The 12547-nt window shown below is 38.5% G+C and overlaps 1 protein-coding gene across 1 annotated transcript in view; it reads right to left on the bottom strand.

The window, feature by feature from the left end:
• Positions 1-12547, bottom strand: part of csmd3b (CUB and Sushi multiple domains 3b) — a 115771-nt gene that overhangs the window by 59530 nt on the left and 43694 nt on the right. The window contains exons 16-27 of the mRNA XM_065948460.1: positions 9102-9202; positions 8795-8863; positions 8460-8616; positions 6619-6810; positions 4212-4338; positions 3585-3787; positions 2941-3132; positions 2538-2676; positions 1920-2107; positions 833-951; positions 470-545; positions 227-343 (exon numbers count right to left, since the gene is read on the bottom strand). Coding sequence (XP_065804532.1) covers positions 227-343; positions 470-545; positions 833-951; positions 1920-2107; positions 2538-2676; positions 2941-3132; positions 3585-3787; positions 4212-4338; positions 6619-6810; positions 8460-8616; positions 8795-8863; positions 9102-9202 — 1680 coding nt within the window. The remainder of the gene's footprint in view (positions 1-226; positions 344-469; positions 546-832; positions 952-1919; positions 2108-2537; positions 2677-2940; positions 3133-3584; positions 3788-4211; positions 4339-6618; positions 6811-8459; positions 8617-8794; positions 8864-9101; positions 9203-12547) is intronic.

Below are 12547 nucleotides of genomic sequence, written 5' to 3'. Positions count from 1 at the left end.
ACTTCACCTACACTTCAGAGTTTTAAACTTGCACATGAAATTGTTTTAAGTATAAATAATGGATTCCCTTAATATTCACAATTCCATATCAACACTGTATCACACAGAATGGATTCCTACAGGTACAGAATTTAATTCTGCAAAGGATCTTGGATGGTTATTCTCTATTAAGGATCATGTTAAATGCAAGTTAACCTATTCTATGAGACAGCGTGTATGGACTTACCAAACTCTCTTGGCACAGATATAGAGTAGACACAAGTCTGTCCAGATGTATAGTTCCTGGGAAAATTGGGAGATAAAACAGTCCCTTCTGATCCTGTAGATCGACTGCCACAGGGAGCTAAAGTAGGAATACACACAATCAGATAGGCACATTACCATACACATAATTATTTGTTGTATTAAGAGAGGTTTATGCTCTGTTTGCTGAGTACTTTATTCCACTATGTGCATTAGTTTGTGTTACCTTGACAACTAGGCAAAGCCCTGTTCCATCCAGGTCTGCCATCATCTCCCATACTGCAGGTGAGAGTCGAATAGCCCTAGAAGAGATTTTACAGTGAAAAAAACCATCACAACTGGTCAACAAACAAAACTACCTTTTAACAACCAGCAACCCATCCAATCAATCAACATTTACACAAAATAATCAACTACAAATCAGTAAACCAAGCCCCACCCATCTGAATAAACATGCAACCATCCATCCAACCACCTCCAGCCATCCAATCACTAAACAACCGACCTGTGACCACTATCAACCAACTAACCCTCCACCTACACATCCATCCATCCACTTAATTGTTTTTGTGTTTTTTTGCATCTTTACCTGCAGCACATATCCAGCCTCACAGTAGAAGGTAACAGTAGAGCCTAGCTTATAATCAGACCCCAACCTGGTCCCATTCAGAACAACACCTGGGTCGAAACAGGATTCCCTCAGCTTGGCTAGAGGAAAAAAGAGAGAACAAGTGTGCAAGTTAGAGAGAGGATGAGGAAAAGATAAAGCGACAGGCACACATAAATACAGACTCAAATTAATAATAACTAAGTCTCTCACTATAATCAAATGAGGCAGGCATTACGTTGGCCTTTTTCAACAGTCTGTTTGACTTAGCTGTCTTTGCCGAAGATAGAGGATGAACCAGAACTTCATCATCCAGCTTATGAATGGTACATGAACCTTGTAAATTACGGCTTTGGCCCACCTCCTGAAAGATTAGCGGCCACCATGCATCAACTTTAAGACTTAATTCCAGAGTCCACATGAAGCCAGTGTTGATACTTTTGTTCAGGTGAATCAAACTCAATGCTCTGGCAGACTATTTCAACAGACACTAATTCAACAGGGACTTTATAGGGAGGGCAATCCGTCTATTTCATCTTAAAATCAGCATGATGCACACTGTCAGCGGTGTGGGAGCCTTAATTGCATTCATTTTGTATTTGATGTTACGGAATAATTCAGGAGACATCTTTGTTAAATGCAAGAATTAAATATTTCTGAACACATTCTGGAGACATCCTGTCACTACAGGGGGCCTTTAAAACATTTTTAGACGGTTGTGCAAGTTTGAAAACCTTAACCAGTAGTTTCCCATGTTACCTTGCTCATGAAAAATAGAAATGAAAGAAAAGCAAATGCAACAAGAAAAGAATATTAAAATTATTCTTCAACAATTGGCCACTGCGAATTGGCTGTCAAAACAAAATGAAAGAGGACTGCTTTAACTTAGATTATTGTGATTATACCAAAGCGGATTTACCTTATCATAATGCAGATACATTTTACTCTGTAATTTCCTACTGACTTTAAGGTTTTAAGACAAAAATCAATGTCTAACAGGATGAATATTCTGTTCTTGCTGATGCCTCTGATCTTGTAAAATTGTCTTAGTATTGGCATTACATTTTACCTTTGTACTCCAGGTGAAAGCCAATGTAGGAAACAGACCCATCACTTCGAAAGGCTAAATGCATTGTATTGGAACTGCTCTCTATCCGCTCTGGGAGTTTGCTGTCCTGGAAGCTGCCAATCAGAGGGCTGTTGCTATCTGGACCATCGTAGATATACAGGAAGTCATAGTTTGGCTCAATATTGAAGCTAGAGATGGATATAAACAACACAGACAGGGACGTAGGGTAGGAGGGCAGAGAAAGGGAAAACGGGGACAATGAAGAGTCATGTCAATTAAGAGGATTAGAGGAGCATTTGCAGAACTCTTGAATGTATACATTTTTAACTTTTAAGAACAACAAATGGTGTTGTTTGTGTAGTTGAAGCTAGAACAGAGCCTTCTTGACATTGAGTCATTTTCTTTGACAAGCCCCCCAAAAATCTTAAAATGTATTGAACACACATTAATGCTGTCAGAGGACGGATTTCATGATAATTTGTAACAGGAGATCGGTGTAGTAATAACAAAAACTGAATTTCTGCACATCAAACTGTGTGCCCTATTAACAAGCAGCAATGTTTGAGTCAAGTTAAACAATCAGTGGATTTGGATGGTTAAACAATAAATAAGGGTTACCTGATGAAGGCCAGTGACAGGACATAGTCAGAGTTCACAGCAATGAGCCAATCGCAGTCCTTGGAGTGGGGGTAGGGATGCGGGTAATTAGGTGACAGTATGAACCCGTTGGAGCCAGTAAGGTTTCCTCCACAGGGCGCTAAGATGGGAAATCAAGAAACGTTTTTCCAAACACACTATAAAGTTGGAGTATTATTCAAAGCTCAACCATGCAGGACAAAATAATAATTTCACTTAAACAACTTTAATTTTCACAATTTAAGTTAATCTTATATGATTTATATTTAGTAGCAGCAGTATGAAGGGAGCAAGGTAGAGTAATACAATCAACAACTGCATCTACGCATGCGTAACGTCTATCGTGTGTTGCTGTTTATAAATGTATAGAAGCTGGACTTTTCACCTATGCAGACAGGCGGACTGGGCTGCCAGTAGTATCTGTTATCCACTTGTATACAGGTGATTTTGTCATCCCCCTGGAGCTCATATCCTGGGTCACACTGAAAGGACACTGAATCCCCCGGCTCACGGCCATCTCCACTACGACTGCCATTCATCGGTACGCCTGGGTCCCTGCAGGCTGTAGCTACTGAACCTGGACGGAGAGAGACAAAAAAAGGACACAGAGAAAGAAGAGGGAAGAGGAGAAACAGATGAGAGCAATTATAAAGATCTGTGTCACACTGGGTATCTATTGCTGCTGAGACAAAGCATAAACTCAGAGCATAAAGTCGTTACCAATTAAATAACTGTTTACTCTTCTGTTTTGTGAAGTACCTGTTAAGCTCCTTCCTGGCTATTCAAGTGAGGAATTTCAGAACATCAATTATGCTGATTGAAGCTTTTAATTATGGTATTTGATTATATTCACATTTTATGTCAAGTGAAGAACCACTAGACAAAGCACTGTGTTCCCTTAGCACCCTGTAAACCTGGCACAGTCTCACACACAGATTAAAATAATAAAATAACAGAATTCATAGTGGTAAATAACCTCATTCCTACCAGCAAAGCTTTTCTCAGCATACATCCCTGGGCTTTACTTACTGGAGAATTGGATGGCGAATCCTGATTTGCTGATGTAAAAATCTGTCTCAAACTGAACAGCGACCATGTTCAGAGTGGAGTGGATTCCCTCAGGAAGCAGAGACCCACTCAGCTCTGCCAAAGACATTTCATTCTCAGGTGGTCCGTCCCAAACCTTCAACATGTCATGGCTTGCCTCCGTGTCAAAGGACAAGAACTGAAGACTGTAATTTAGATGGGAGAAAAATAATATGATCGACAGTGCAGACCTCAGATCTCTTTATTTTTTAATTGAAACACCAGACTCTTAAAGTCTTAACATTTCCATCATTACACTTTACCAAATATTAAGAGGTACAAAAGAAATCCCAAAACAACTGCAGGGACTCTCTTTAAAAAGTTGGAACTTGTACCTGTGAGCATGAAAATATATATTTAATATATGGAAACACTTGTTCAATATAGTGTTTTACAAGTTCAATGAACTGAAATCCAAAAGTTAGATGCTAAAGTTAGATGCTAAATACATGATCAAATATCTAGACAGATCATGAGCACTGAATCTTGGGAATTTATTTTATTGTAGTCACTAAAATTGTATCGTTTCATCAATTTTTACAAGAAAGACTTGTAAATGGCCTTTGTTACCTCACTATATTCCCTGAGTCTACTTCGATGATCCATGTGCAACGTAGATTGTTGTCGTAAGGAAATGGATATCCAGGGGAGAGAATCCTTCCTGAAGACTCGCCTTTAAACCGACCTCCACACTCCGCTACAGGAATCAAACACACAGGTAAGAGACATAAAAGACCATTGATATGTACACACATATTAAGACACAAACAACCTTTAACTATATCTGTGTCTGTCTGACTAGACAGCTATACCAACATCCCAAATACCAGCAATTCAGTTGGGCAACGTAGTGGATGTACGACAAGCCAAGCGTTTATCTGTCCGTGACAATTGTTTATCAAGGCAATCAGATCCACCTCAGCAGCCCCTGAGAAGTGATTAAACGATCACCACAGAGACAAATGGATTAAGAAAGGAGTTAACACTCTATCTCTATGTCCCTCTATCTTTCTCACTGTTTTCTGAGCACAGAGAAAGAAGACAAACAGAGAAAGAAGAGACAAACTGCTGATCCTACAGACATCCTTTAAGAAGGCCCCAAACATTATATAAGAGAAAATAACTCTCTCTTCTCTCTTTGTCTCATTCGGTTATATATTTTCACAATCTTCATCCCTCCCTCCCCGTGCTCCTCCTCCCTCAGGCTCCCCTCCCTTCATCACTTGAATATATTATCTGCAGTATTAGGAGCAATATTAAGAGTTGGGCTGAAGAAGAAAAAAAAGCAAGAGAAGAGGCAAAAGATAGAGAAAATGGAGAGAACTAAGGGGGGTAAAAGAAGGAAACATTACCAAATAATATAAAGAAGCAATATAATATTAAAACTGGAGGTTAGCCAAGGTCACCGTGTGTCACTGCTAAAATATAAAATCAGGGGAATATCAGCAGCTTGTTTTATGAGGCTTTCATTATTGATAGTGAGAAGGAGAGCGCCTTATTAAGCTGAATCTAAAATCAGAAAGTTCAGAGGCAGAAATGGTGGATGGAAAGGTTCTAAAATATCGGACTTGCTAGTCTGAGTCACAGCTGCTGCAGCCTCTGTGTGTGTCACTCTGTCTATGCTTTCATTTGTTCAGGTTTAATTAGGGAACGGACTGTATAAGTCTTCAAAATTTACCTCCAAATCTATTCAAATCAAAGCATTTCGTACAAAACACATAGGAATATGTAAGCATGTGTGTATATAAATGTGAGTTCTGCAGCCCTGATATTGCACAGCTTATACTGTAGAAGGCAATTATTGACTTGTTGATATTAATATTCAGAGCTGTGGTTTGCTTTCCCCCATCAGTTTCAAGCCATGAAAAATGAATTAAGAAGGCAATGATGTTTTAATGGCATATTTAGAAATCGGTCGATACTCGAAAGAGAGTTGCTTCCCAGTAAGTTTTATTGTTTCCCTAAAATTGCTGCTGATTTGATACAGTGGTCTGACAGAATTCAATCAATTTAAATGCGTTTATGAAACGATTCCAGCAAACAGGATCTCCACGTAGCCCTGTTTATAAAGAGGGAATGACATAAGAGCCGGTTAGAAACAATTCAAGAGACAAAAATAATAACAAGGAGATGGGCCAGTGTGGGTGTGCACATCTGTGTGGAATTTGTCTGATTGCACAGCAATCTCAAAGTACAGAAAGCAAATGAGCCAGTCGAGGAAAGGAAATGGATCAATTAGAGAGAGGAAGTCCAGGTGGTAAAGTCTCCTGAATAAATAGACTTTTTATTGAGATTTCAGAACTAGCGCAGTGTGTGATCTCATGGAAATCAAAATGGCGATTCCACAGGAAATTTACCTCCAGCTGCTCTTTTAGATTATTGAATGGACGTCCCGTAAGAAGGGTCTTTGCATAAAGTAGCAAGGGACATTTTACCAGAGTGTAGAGAAAGACTGAGAGCAGTAATGTGTACTGCTTGTAAAAGGTATAAGTGCACTAGCTGTTGGGCTGTGGGAAAATTAGATGGACCCGCTTGAGCGTTAAGTATTATGTGAAGAGAAGAAATTGTCTAATTATGCTGATATTTATGCAGTGAATATATCCCGCTCCTGACTTAAGCCTTGAGAAATGTAGAGAGAAAAACAACTTACTTTTAAAATGCTTCCAATAGTTGTGACAGTTCTAGGTTAACTCTGCAGCTGTTCAATAAATACATTTTCTAACGTCTGTAGAAGAGTTATTGACCCCAAATAACACAGCACGAATACCAGAGAGAGTGGATGCAACAATAAACCCTGTGAACAGTTCCCTCTCAAACTTATTAAAGAGCTCTTTTCAAGGTCCCACTGCTAGTAAGTTTCTTTTGTATGTATTTCTGTACGTTTGTATACATCTCTGTGTGTGTGTGTGTGTGTGTGTGTGTGTGTGTGTGTGTGTGTGTGTGTGTGTATAAGTGCTTCATGCAGCAGGGCACATACCGATACAAGAAGGCAGAGGGTTATCCCAGGCTCTCCTTTCTCCTGTCATGCACTTCAGTGTAGTAGCACCATGCAGAGTGTATCCAGGCTCACATCTGTAGGTGATGCTGCTGCCGGTGAAATGACCTTGGTCATTGACCTTGAAGCCAAACTGAGGCACGCCTGGGTCCTCACAATGAGACAACTCAAAACCTAGAGAGAGAGAGACACAAAGAAAGAGAATGTTTTTTTTACTATCTGTACTTTTTAAAACACTCACGAAAGTAGCCACAAGGACACACTCCAGGAATCAGTGTTGTTAAGATGCAAAGCAATGCTCCCTTAATAACTAGCACACTAAAGTATTCTTTTTTATGAGCTTCCTAAGATCACACATTTCTTTTAAGCACTCTCCAATTTAATAAAAAAAGCGGGAAAAAATACATGAGACGTACCAATATTAGTAGAGATACTGGAGGATGTATACGCATTATTCAATTTCATGTTGTTTATCACAGTCTTTAAGCTTGGTTTCCATGGTAATCTTCAGAATATTCTTTTTATTCATGTGCACATTTTTGGAGAGGGGGATATGACAGTGTTTTATAAATAGCTTATCCCTATAAGACCTTAACCAGGATTTGATATGCAGTTTTACCTGAAAGATGAGGTGTGCAAGGATTTGAATTATCTCCTGAAACACTGCAGTAGGTGCAAATATAAATCCTTGAAAAATGGCCATCTGCAGAGCTAATATTTTTTTTAAGTAATGTGAACACATCTGCAGTCCTCCTGATGCCTGGTATGAGTGGTTGCCAATCTGATATTGTATCTTTGACATGTAGTTGTATAAGAAAATAAGTCATCATGCATAATTCAGTGAATGACGCCACAGAGATTTATTGTATTCCAGCCTTTATATCAAATTCAGCTATAAACATTTCAAAACTATTTTTGGATGTATAGCACACTTTTATTTGCATCAGAGAGGAGTAGGAAAAAATGCTGAACCCACTTTCACCCAGCAGAGAGACAATACATCCTTTGCAAATCATTTAGTATGACTCCAGTCAAACTATTTCATTTTCTATTTCCATCTTAGAATCTAAGAGGGGATGCAAAACGTGGGTGTGCCTGTGTGAACCACAGAAAGCACCTTTAACACCTGATCCTGCATAATATCTGAACCCCCTGAAAGCTTTGTTAATCAAACGTGACAAGCCTCTTGTGATGAGTGGTGCTTCTGTGATGGTTTCTCAAATGAGAACCATTTAGAGTTAAAATTGATTAAGCAAGTGTGTCACACTTGTCAGCAATTAGAGCATCTGTCATGTGGAGTTTAATTGCTTATACGACATGACTCCCATGATGACTAGCTTCATTCTCATGTGCTGACATTGTCCAGTCTATTTTTTTTTTGTCTTGCTTAACAGCAAAAACACTACACTACACTTGCAGTATTTCCTGGTTTGTTAAAAGCTTAGGATTATATCATGCACTGCAGTGATGTTATGATCGTGTCAACTAGCAGTGTTGTTTATTCCACTGGGAGGTTATGCAGATATGTTTAAAATTTAACAGTTTGTTGTGTATACAAACATTCTAGTCGACTAAAGCTTGCTTGTAAACTCTGCATGCTAATCTTACATTCATGCAAGCGAAGACCGCAATTATTTTTTAATGCAGCTAAATGTTTACTTGTTATGAAATCAGATAAAGCAGTGATGACAAAGATGTTTCTTTTATACCCTGCGCTGTATTCTCAGTTGAAATAGAAGCCAAACAAACACAGTAAGGTTTGGACCTGGTAAGGTTGTACGCATGTATAAGTTTATATTGCTATTATATTTCCGATTGCTTACTTGAGTAGACCAGTTTGAATCCTTCCCCTGTGCTTTCTGCATCGCTGTAAAACTCCAGCCAGAGGTGGTTTGAAGTGGAGATCAGCGTCAGGCCCAGCATCGAGGATCCCGTAAACGCTCCAAGGACATGTGCTGTGTTGTCTTTACCGTCGTAAATCTGCGATCACAACAGATCAATTAACTCCGGGTGCAACTACAAAACTACAAAGAACTACTAACACTCTATGTTTGTCCCTGAAGGCATCATCATTTCATCGGCCCAGATAACGTTTACACACAGATGTCAGGAATGACAGAGAGATCACATATATATGTGTGTGCATGTGTGTGTTTACTTTGAGTATATCCCCTTGTGCAAGATGAAAGGTTCGAGCAGAGATGTTGATGCCTTTTCCAGCCTGAACCTAAAGAAAACATGAAACCAGAGTCAGGTTTGTAGGCAAACAAAGGTAGAAAACATGCTTCCATAAACATTTAAAGAAAGTTATTACCTCCTACAGGGATATTTCTGTTTCCGTTTGTCTGCTCATAAAAATGATTTCATTGTCGGAGGTCTGCAATTTCTATGATCTTAAAGTTAACACTTCCACATCTTCACCTCTCTATCATCTTGAGTTGTGTTGTGCTCTTTTGTTTGTTTACCTGGATGCTGTAGATGCACTCGTGGTTGTTGTCATAGTTCATTGGATAGTTTGGAGAGAGAAGGATCCCTTCATTGTTCATGACTGAAGATCCACACTCAGCTAATGGCAAACACAGAAAGAAGATCATACAATATGATGGATTTATGTACCAAGAAATGCCACTCAAGTGTCCCCCCGTCTAAGAATAGATTTAAGTTGCATCTAAAAGTAAGATAGAGAACACAGGCTGTCCTAAGAAGACTTTAAAGCGGCAGAAGCTTCCTTTTCCCCTTTAAATGGACACTTTGAATGAGTGCTTGTGTGCAGGTGTGTGTGTTATTTAATATCCCTCTTAAACAGCTGTGTAGTTGGCTATCTACTTCCTTTAAGGGGAATGGGCAGGTAGTAAAACACAGGAACTAATTTACCTAAAGAGTCTCGCCCTGCACATCTCTCGCACGCACGCACGCACGCACGCACAACACACACACACACACACTATCTGCAGAACCATGTCCCCTTCCTCTTTTTTTTCCCACCCTCCTTCTCTCCCTCCCTCTCTGTGTCTCTACTGGTGTAATAGTCATATTACAGCTGTCATATCGTCAATAAATCAAGCTGCTACAGTTTCCATTTAGAAAATTACCTCTCCACCCTCTCTCTCTTTAATCTTTAACTCCCTCACTCTTGTTCTCCCAGTTTCCTCTTCAACTCTACTGCCGTCTTCTTCGACTGTTCCTGATCTACTTTTATCACCTGCTTGTGCCTCCTTTCCCCCTGCTTACATGCTCAATAGAAGCTCATGTCCATAAACAAAACCACAAACACTTACCCACAAAGCAATACGATTTAAAAATACTAACAAGCACAACTTTGGCTAAAGTGTCTTTACGTGATTAGAGTACTGTATTTTACATAACTTAGGATGCTATAAAACGGACCCAAACAAGCAAACGTTTGCATAGCTAAGATATCAGAGGTGTTGAAATCACTTCCTTTATCTCTTCTTTGCTCCTCCTTCTGTGATGTGCATCTCATCCAGCATCAATTCAACACAACACACAGAAACTAAATATAGAACACAGCACAACACCTGCACCAAACCCCCGCTACCTCTCTTTGCATTATCATTTTTTGCACGTTGATGTCAAAAAGCAAAAAGACGTAAACAGCATCACAGAAAGCTGAAAATAAGACCGGAGTGTAAAATATTCTGAGCAGGAATCTTCAATTATCGTGTTCTGCATCTTCTCTTTAACAAGATCTGGATGGTAATGTCTGTGAATTGTGGCTCTGCATATTCCCACGCTTCTCATAGTGTGAAGGAGTGCTGAAACATTTACTGCTGTCTCTTTTGATTGTATTCTTGCCCTTTATTTGTTTTAAATCTGAAACCTGAATCAACTCTCATCGCACACATTTGTTTACCAAACACCCTGAAGTTATGAGCACAAAGAATTGATCCTCTTGGGTAAGCTCCTGTTCAGCATCAGACTTATTTTAAACTATTTCTGAAACAGCAGGTAAGCCGTTCTGTGGTACCTAGAGAACCATTCTAAGATTGAGGATAATGACCAGAGAGCTGCTAATATACCCAGAGAGAGTCAACGCAAACATGGAAAATAAATTAACAGTGCAGAAGAGCAAAACAATGACTCATGGACACAGTTTTCCCTTTAGTTTTTGTCATTATAGCGTCTTGGTTTATTCTGATGTCTCCTTTTTCTCAATGTCTCTGTGTTGAACAGAAGCATTCTAAACCTCACAGTTACAGATGTTTTCTTAAGGGGGTTAATATGTGGAGTCTATTAGGGCTATGCAATGAATCAAGTTCAATTTCAATTTCAATTCTGTTCTCCCACGATCATCAAAACAAGATAAATCGAGATTAGATAATGACTGTGCTGTATGCTGTGTAGCGCTTGTTTTGTCCACAGGTTTTGTCACGTATGGTAAATGTTAGAAAGTAGTTGTTGTTGTATTTTAGCCACAAGAGTACATCACCAAACTAAAATATAGTTAATTGATTTTAATGAATTGATTGTTATAAATCATTATTATTATATTCATATTTTTCACTTAGGCATTGTCATTTATTGCTTGTTTTTCAAAGTGTTTGGAACATTTAAGTGTGTTTAAGTTCAATAACTGCATATGATCCAGATGCTGTCAAATCAATGAGTAATCATGTTTAAAATCGTGATATCAACATCAATCAAAATCTGGATCATGACTTTTGTCATATCCGAGCAGCCCTAGGCTCTATGTGTGTGTTTCTGTACCAGCCCATATATGTCTAGAGCATTGTTTCATGTAGTCCAACCAAAGCTAATGAGAACTCATTTATTTCATGTCTTTCCCTTCTAGGCTCTTTTTATAATGTTTCCAACCCTGGACATGAATTAATTTGTGATACGGCTGAGGACATGTCCACATTTTGCATCCAGTATAAAACCTTTTATTGTAATGAATATGCCTTCTAATTTGTCTTTATGGATCATGGAGCAGTTCCTCATTCTTGTATTTTTGTGCGACCTCACTGCATTAATATCCCTCCTGATGTTGTCCCTTCTTCATGTTTTTGTTTGCTGCTCATTATACTGTAAAGACACGTGATTGTTATGAATCAGAGTTTAATCTGGTGCATAACTCTACTATAGATCCGGTCGATCAAACACTGAATCCAAATCCAGCCCTTCACCCATTTATAAAATAATAGATGATGTGAAATGAGATGAAGTGAGATGTGAAAACCGCAGTAATAGACACGAAAAAACTATACACTAAATATATTTAAAAAAAAATATATATATATATAAGTGGTATGCATAAGATTGACATGACACTGTCATATCCATAATATGACACTGTCATTAACATGTAGGATGTTTTATGAATGATTATGAATGTTGTCATTTAGTGTCATATGTTCTATTGTATCACCTTTAATGCAGTTGACATTGTTTAGGAAGTCTTTGTAATAACCACTTGACATTGACCCAGACAAAATAACCTCGTCCAAAGTGTCACACTTTACTTGAGTTCAAAGAAATGATTCATGACACTGTTATAAAATCATTTGACTTTGTCATAACACTTAATGACATCTCAATAACTTTTCCTTGGTGTCCGACTTTACTTGAGGTCAAGGAAATTATTCATGTCGCTGTTATAATGGTGTTATGAAAGCCAATTTCAACATTAACCACATATGACAGGTTAATGTAATGTTTACAGATACAACTAAATACTTTCTTTAAGTTTGATGATCAGGCCTGTTATGACGTGGTAATGTCAAAGACATCCTAAACAATGTTAACTTTGCAATAAAAGTGACATAATTGACTGACTGACACTCATTGACAACATTCATCAACATTCTTTAAATAAAGTGTTAGCCAATAGACATTTCCCTCATGCTGTTTACACAGCCACAATTTGTCCATACAGTTTTGAATATTACAT

Source organism: Labrus bergylta, chromosome 19 (genome assembly GCF_963930695.1).
Source record: "Labrus bergylta chromosome 19, fLabBer1.1, whole genome shotgun sequence".
NCBI classification, from domain to species: Eukaryota; Metazoa; Chordata; class Actinopteri; order Labriformes; family Labridae; genus Labrus; species Labrus bergylta.
Note: the sequence above shows the minus strand (reverse complement) of the source record. Positions and strands in the feature narration are given on the sequence as shown.